This window comes from Coenobita brevimanus, chromosome 86 (assembly GCF_032717465.1).
Source record: "Coenobita brevimanus isolate Jiangsu-jjx chromosome 86, ASM3271746v2, whole genome shotgun sequence".
In the NCBI taxonomy this organism is placed as follows: Eukaryota; Metazoa; Arthropoda; class Malacostraca; order Decapoda; family Coenobitidae; genus Coenobita; species Coenobita brevimanus.
The window spans coordinates 6,276,849-6,285,405 of NC_137039.1; the positions used below are offsets into that span (position 1 = coordinate 6,276,849).

At 42.0% G+C, this 8,557-nt stretch overlaps 1 protein-coding gene across 1 annotated transcript; it reads left to right on the forward strand.

The window, feature by feature from the left end:
- The first annotated feature begins 363 nt into the window (after window positions 1-363).
- Window positions 364-8,060, forward strand: LOC145410551 (uncharacterized). Its single transcript, XM_080280669.1, has 4 exons — window positions 364-378; window positions 1,182-1,906; window positions 6,141-6,324; window positions 7,920-8,060. The coding sequence occupies exons 1-4, from the start codon at window positions 364-366 to the stop codon at window positions 8,058-8,060; spliced, it is 1,065 nt and encodes a 354-aa protein (XP_080136795.1).
- Window positions 8,061-8,557: the final 497 nt, after the last annotated feature.

Consider the following 8,557-nt stretch of genomic DNA (forward strand, 5'->3'; position numbering starts at 1 on the left):
TATTGCAAAAGCACACAATTGCAAAAATTAATTTTCGCATTTTTTTCTTATAGCCTTAAAGTTTTTTCGTAGAGAAATGTGCATTTTTTACCATTATCACACTAAAAAAATTAGAACTTCACAGTCATTTCCCATTGGAAAAGTAACAATATAATTAGCACAATTTTTTAGGGACTTAGGCCGCAACCAGGGGAATGACCGAGAAATGATAGGTCGTGGCCAAAGGGTTGAAGGAATGTGTTGAAATTTTATCCATTTTTTGTGTATTGAAATTTTATCCATTTTATATATGTACTATTATTATCCAGTAATAGTGATGAATTTTTGACACTTCATTGTAATGGAAGCATCTGATGACTGAGCATGGGTACAATGAGGGTAAGTCATCCTGTTGGTGGTAGACAGTAAGATTAACACCAAGGTAGAGTAACTGAAGTATAGTGGAAGTTGAGAGAGGTGGAAGGAATGATATAATGGAGGTGGTAAAGGAAGAACCAAATGTAAAGTTAGAATGTGAGGTTAGTTACAAAATATTGGAGGTGATAAAGGAAGAACCAGATGTAGAGTCAGAGTGTGAGGTGGGTGACAAAATATTGGAGGTGGTAAAGGAAGAACCAGATGTACAGTCAGAGTGTGAGGTGGGTGACAAAATATTGGAGGTGGTAAAGGAAGAACCAGATGTAGAGTCAGAGTGTGAGGTGGGTGACAAAATAATGGAGGTGGTAAAGGAAGAACCAGATGTACAGTCAGAGTGTGAGGTGGGTGACAAAATATTGGAGGTGGTAAAGGAAGAACCAGAAGTAGAGTCAGAGTGTGAGGTGGGTGACAAAATATTGGAGGTGGTAAAGGAAGAACCAGATGTAGAGTCAGAGTGTGAGGTGGGTGACAAAATATTGGAGGTGGTAAAGGAAGAACCAGATGTACAGTCAGAGTGTGAGGTGGGTGACAAAATATTGGAGGTGGTAAAGGAAGAACAGTCAGAGTGTGAGGTGGGTGACAAAATATTCCTCAGTGACAATGAGACTGTCCTGGACACAGTGTCCTTAGCTGAAGCTGAGCAGTTCAGATGTTTAGAGTGTGGTAAAGCATTTCCTTTTAAGAACAGTCTTACCCAACATGCAGTTATTCATTCAGGAGTGAAGAATTTCAAGTGTGATGAATGTGGTAAACTGTTTTTTCAGAAGGGTGGTCTCACTCAGCACCTATTAATTCATGCAGGAGCGAAGAATTTCAAGTGTGATGAATGTGATAAACGATTTACACGGAAGGGTCATCTCACTCAGCACCTATTAATTCATTCAGGAGTGAAGAATTTCAAGTGTGATGAATGTGGTAAACAATTTACAGAGAAGTGTCATCTCACTCAGCACCTATTAATTCATTCAGGAGTGAAGAATTTCAAGTGTGATGAATGTGGTAAACAATTTACACAGAAGGGTACTCTCACCAAACACCTATCAATTCATTCAGGAGTGAAGAATTTCAAGTGTGATGAATGTGGTAAACAATTTACAGAGAAGCGTCATCTCTCTCAGCACCTATTAATTCATTCAGGAGTGAAGAATTTCAAGTGTGATGAATGTGGTAAACAATTTACACAGAAGCGTGATCTCACTCAACACCTTTTAATTCATTCAGGAGTGAAGAATTTCAAGTGTGATGAATGTGGTAAACACTTTGCGCAGAAGGGTCATCTCACTCAGCACCTATTAATTCATTCAGGAGTGAGGAATTTCAAGTGTGATGAATGTGGTAAACAATTTACACAGAAGTGTCATCTCACCAAACACCTATTACTTCATTCAAGAGTGAAGAACTTCAAGTGTGATGAATGTGGTAAACAATTTACACAGAAGTGTCATCTCACCAAACACCTATTAATTCATTCAGGAGTGAAGAATTTGAAGTGTGATGAATGTGGTAAACAATTTGCAATGAAGTATCATCTCATCAAACACCTATTAATTCATTCAGGAGTGAAGAATTTCAAGTGTGGTGAATGTGGTAAACAATTTACAGAGAAGTGTCGTCTCACCAAACACCTATTAATTCATTCAGGAGTGAAGAATTTCAAGTGTGATGATTGTGGTAAACAGTTTGCACAGAAGTGTCATCTCACCAAGCACCAAATAATTCATTCAGGAGTGAAGAATTTCAAGTGTGATGAATGTGGTAAACAATTTACACACAAAGGTAGTCTCATCAAACACCTATTAATTCATTCAGGAGTGAAGAATTTCATGTGTGATGAATGTGGTAAACAATTTAGACAGAAGCTTGATCTCACTCAACACCTTTTAATTCATTCAGGAGTGAAGAATTTCAAGTGGGATGAATGTGGTAAACAATTTACACAGAAAGGTACTCTCAACAACTGTTAATTCATTCAGGAATGAAGAATTTCAAGTGTGATGAATGTGATAAACTATTTGAACATAAGCGTAATCTCACTCAACACCTTTTAATTCATTCAGGAGTGAAGAATTTCAAGTGTGATGAATGTGGTAAACAGTTTTATCAGAGAAGCAGTCTCATCAGACACCTATTACATCATTGTGTAGGGAAGAGTTTCTAGTGTGCTTAATGTAGTAAACCAATGCTATTCAACCTGGGTGGACGGTCCACCTTAGGGTGGACGAAATTCAGTGTGGGGTGGACAGCTTTCTTTGGGTGGACAGAGGGTGGACCAGATCATTTCTGTATATGGATAGAATAAAAAAGAAGAAATAAATAATAAATCCCAAATGATTATCAATCACCTTACACTGATGCATTTTGAATGAATGATTAAGTATATGGAAGAATTTATAACTAAAATTTGGAAATTAAAAAAGTGAATGAAACTATTTTTTCCTGCATATGTAGATTTAAAAATGAAGAATAATTTGATTTTTGGAATATATCAAATACAACGCATATTATGCGCAATATTGCTTATTGATTTGCTTCATTAGGAGAGATGCCATTTTTTTTAAACTGCACTGATGTTGCATTTTCTCTTGTAATGAGACTGCATTATGTAATCATATGAAATGCATAATGGAAAAATAATAAACTCCAAATTTATAATGAGTGAAATTGCTTTTACTTGCCTATATATTTGTACATTCAAGAATCTAAAAAAGTAAATATATAAGGTTAGGATCATGGGATTATACAGTTAACCGATTGGGGTGGACAGCTTTTACCAATTCAACACTAGGGGTGGACGACGCCAAAAAAGGTTGAAGAGCGCTGTGGTAAATGGTTGACTCAGTTGATGTCATCTGACACTGTTTAATTCATTAAGAAGTGAAGAAAAACAAGTTTGATGAATGGGGTAAATAATTTTAAGTTCTGTCCAGTATCATTTCAGGAGTGAAAAATTTGAATTTGTGGTGACTGGAAAACTGTTCAGAAAAAATTCTTAACCTGAGGCGTCCCGTCGACGTATGGGTACGTCACAACGTTTTGTAACAGCCAGTCCCGTCGACGTACTGGTACGTCGCACAATAGACGTGTTGCCGGTTCTGGGTAAACATGGCCAGTGCACTCTGCCATGTACTTAAAAACTTACGGTATATGTATCTTTTAATTTAATTTATCATTTTCACTGAACAAGACGTGATAACTTTAATTCTTTGTGGCTGGAGGGAAGGAGACGCCATGTTGGCGATGACGTCAGCATTCACACTGCAGACGACGCTGCAATCCATCACACAATACTTTACCAGTAAGATATGATAGTTGTACCTGCATGGCTACCGTAGATCCGAACTATCCCCTTCAGGTATGTTGTGAAGGAATACTTTTCATGGTATAAATGGATGGTACCTGTTAGGTAAGTAAATTGTGGTAAAATCGACCAGATGTAGCTTACAGCTACACCATACCCGAGCGGTGCTCGTACCTCATGAGGTGGAAAGTGTTAAATGTATGCCGCACAGAATCAGTTGTATAAGTTTATAATAATATTATGCTCATACTCATATTTCATAACTTAATGATTAGTTTTCTGAAAAAAACAGTTTCAGTGACCCTGAATTACAGTACAATACTTCAGGGGAGTGTGACGAAATACCGAATCGGCGGTCATTTACCGAATCAACACCGAATGAATTGGCACATTTTAATTGGTATTATAGATTTTATTACCGTAGAGGTTCATACTCACCTAATTGTCCAAAATCTAGTCAAATTTTTGTATTTAATTTTACCTTTTAATAAATCCGGATTCACAGCGAAAACGGGCTAAAATTAGCGGAAGTGTTTCTTTTTAACTCAACAGCTTTCCTTGGCAGACTTCTATCTATCTATCTATTGCCAGACGCCATAATCCGGTAAGGGGTGGCCATTTGTCTTTGAGTTATTTGTTTTACGGTGAGGGGCACTAACCCTCCACCAACCCACTTGTTGACACGTAGGGAGAGGCAGACTTCTGCTTTGTATAAATATTAATGTAACATACAAGTGCATTTATTTGCACTTTAAATCAGTATCTGTGCAAAATATAAGTCTGTCAAGGCATGTTGGTGATCTAAAGTAGAAATACCCGCTAACCTTAGAACATTTTCACTCTGACTCATAATATTCTATTAACCCTTTAACCGCGGGCATTGTTTTGCCCCGACTGTCCTCTCCCGCGGGGGTTTCGACCAAAATGTAAACAAACTTTAAACCTTTATAACTCTGCACAGAATAAATCTAGAGCGAAAAATAAGGTACCATTAGAAAGTACTAACCTTCGGCTTTGCAATGATGTAGGTTTCATGATTTCGTTGACTATCACTGGATGGGCAGTGCTATTAGAAGTGAGCGATCTAAAATCACTATTTTTCGCTCACACACCATTACCTTCGCTCATACACCATTACCAAATGCCAACCTCATTCTGATAATAATACTATAAACATATATGAACACTGCACATACGATAAACACCCACTCTGTGTTCACTGAGGCAGGTAAAAGGCACTGTAATTGCCTGCACTTCACTGCCATATCAGCGGTGTTGTAATCACTATTTTTCGCTCACACACCATTACCAAATGCCAACCTCATTCTGATAATAATACTATAAACATATATGAACACTGCACATACGATAAACACCCACTCTGTGTTCACTGAGGCAGGTAAAAGGCACTGTAATTGCCTGCACTTCACTTCCACATCAGCAGTGTTGTCACTCACACAGCTGGACAGATACTGATGCGTGTTTGGTCTGGGGTGGGGTGGGGGGCCCAGGGGGTGGGAGGTGGGGCCCCAGGGGGGGGAGGAGGGAGGTGGGGGTTGGCTGGAGTGAAAGAACTTAATAGCTACTCTCCCTTGAAACCATTGGCGTACGAAAAAAACGCGGGGTATTCAAAATATTCACAAACATTCGAGAGTGACACCCGCGGTTTGGTCCAGTTTTTGCAATGTCATTCTGGAATGACACCCGCGGTTAAAGGGTTAATAGTTAAATTAAGCATAGTTTTTTTTACTGAATTTCAGATAATTAGGTATGCATGAACTTATATGGTGAAGAATATAATATTTTCACAACAGTAAAGACTGCATTCCAGCACTGGGAACTTCCGACGAGCAGCCAGCCACCACTGTTTTTGATTATTGTTATTGGCTAGTATACAGAGGAATAATTTCCCTACTGTGATTTTGTCAGTGCACTTACACATTGGAACGAAACATTAGCAATTATTCCTCTGTCACTGGACATTCTTAGAGGTCAGAAATAAACACAGTGTATGCTGGCTAAACGTAAACAAAGCAGACTATGCTGCCTCAGTGTGAGTAGTGACGTCACGGTCAATCACAGGCTGTTTCAGAGTCACGTGATTTTTCGGCTACTTTATCTATTATTTTTTCATGTTTCTGCACATTTCTTTTGGAAATAATAGTTGACATAGTTATTTTCTATGTATCTTTTACCCATAGAAGTATCTAACTTCAAAAAAATTTTGACCGGAAACTCGTCTATTGCAAGGTTCATAATTTGCACAATTTTCAAATCTCACGCTTGATTTTGGGTACGCAGGGTTGGGAGACCTTCTCTTACCTGCCACTGGGCGGGGACACTCGGCGACCCCGCGAGACCCGCGCTCAACCTCAGCTCGGTCACTCACCTGTTAGCAGTGACCCAGGTCAGACATGGCGCACAGAGGTCTCTCAGAGGAGCAAATTCAAGCAGCCCTGGACGCCTTCACAGGCAACAGTGATTCGCCCCTCGATGATGAGATGGCAGACAAAGATTATGTACAACCAGAGGAAGAGGCGGGTAGCAGCAGTGATGAGGAGGTCCTGTCCCCGAGGAAGCAGCGCTACGTCACTTATCGTGCCATGAGAGTGGGCCAGCCTGCAACAAAACATCATGCAATCACCTCTCTGCAGCCCCTACGTGATGTGGAGGCCGGAGCCATGGGACGTGCTGCCACGTGGTACGGCCACGAGATCATCACTCATCGCGTCCCCGAGCGCACAGCACACCGTTCTATGAGGTATGGGCCTAGTGTTTTATTTGGGGAGGGCAGAAGTGGCGTGGAGGGAGTGGGGAGTGAAATTGAAAGTGTAGGGGCGGTCACTGAAAGTGAGAGTGGCGGGAGTGAGTCATCACTCTCATGTGGTGGTGCGAGGCAGCGGAGCGTATCACATGGGGCAGTGAGGGTGCGTGGTGAATCACGTGATGTGGTGATGGAACGGGGAGATGAGATGGGGCCACTCCCCGGCACGTCTTATGCTCCCCAATATTTCCGGACTTTCTCTCCACAGCCCCCTGATGTTCCCCAAGGCAGTAAGGGTAAGGGAAAGGGGAAGGGTAAAGGCTGAGGGAAGAGGAATGCGAGTGGAGAAGCCCTCCGCACTCCTCCTCCCCAACCTCCCCCACCAGCATCTCCCCACCCCGACGATGGGGACGAGGCTAATGTGAGTTGGAATTGGGAAGATGGCAGTGATTTCTCTCCCATCATTCACCCCTTCACTGAGCAGGGATGCGCTGCTGCACGGCTCCTGGGATTCACCATTGCTACACCAGGCTGGATTTTTTCCACCTGTTCTTCGGTGAGGGTTTTGTGGAGCAGATTGTGGAACAAACCAACTGTTTTGCTAGCAGCCAGCGCCATGAGAGTGAACGACTGGGCACAAGGAGCCGGCATTTGATCATTGACGATTACCCTGTCTCCCTGGCAGAGATGTTTGTATTTTTTGCCTTGGTACTTTTTATGGATATTTTATGTAAAAACAGAATTCCGGCATACTGGACAACGGACCCTATCATGCAGACACCTGTATTTGGCAAGATCATGAGCCGTAATCGGTATCAGCAAATTCTAAGCCGCCTCCACTTTTACGATGCTGATGATTTTGCCAATGCAGATGACACTGATAAGATGAGGCGAATTAGGTTGGTTTTTGCTCACCTACGGCAAACATTCCGTTCCTCATTTTATCCCTATAGAGACCTTGTCATAGACGAGAGTCTCATGTTGTGGAGAGACAATATTTCTTTTTGCCATTATATACCCACCAAAAGGCACCGTTTTGGGTTTAAGATCTTTGTTATGTGTGATTGTAGGACTGGTTATGTGCAAGACATAGTCTTGTACACCGGTGCACAGACAGACATAATAGAATATCAGAGTATTGGACTGTCTGGAGCAGTGGTAAAGACAATGATTGAAGAGTACCTTCATCATGGTCATGTCCTCTACCTGGATAACTGGTACACTAGCCCTGTTCTCGCTCATTAACTACACATGCATGACATGGGACTCTGTGGTACCGTCAAGGTGAATCGGCGTCACATGGTCAAGGTGGGGCGGAAACTAGAAAAAAATGAGGTGGTCTTCTTCAAGGCTAACAACATCCTAGCTACAGTGTGGAACCACAACAGAGAAGTCTGCCTCTTGTCCACGGTTCACCGCCCATTGATGCACTGTACAAAGTCCGTGGATTACCGTAGCGAGAGGAGGCGCCGCATCTGGAAACCCGAGTGTGTGCTGGATTATAACATCAACATGTGGCTGATGGACCAGTCTGACTCCATGTTATCCTCTGTCAAGTGTGCCAGGACCACAATGAAGTAGTACAAGAAGCACTTCTTTCACCTGCCCAATATAACTGCCCTCAATTGCCACCACCTGCACGCCATGACAACAGGAGTGCAGGAAACCTTTGAAGGGTTTGAGGGAGCTTGGCCGTGAGATTATAGTCCAGTATGCAGTCGAGAGGACCCAACAACGCACATGCACTGCCCCTACTGCCCAGACTCCCCTGAGAATTTTTGCCCGCCATTTTCCCACTCCTATACCTCCCCAGCCAAATAGACCAAGGCCACAACGCAGGTGTCGTGTGTGGTAATTCCCGTGTGAGATCCACCACTCAGAGAAAAGACACTCGCTATGAGTGCGTTGAGTGTAACGTGTGTCTCTGCATTCACCCTTGTTGCAGTGAATATCACACCTTGATGCAGTATTAATATGGTGTGAATGCGATATGACGCTCATACTCAGGAAAAAATGCGACATACAGACGCTCAGTGCAATTATAAGGCCCTTAAATATGTAAATAGTAGTATAAAGTG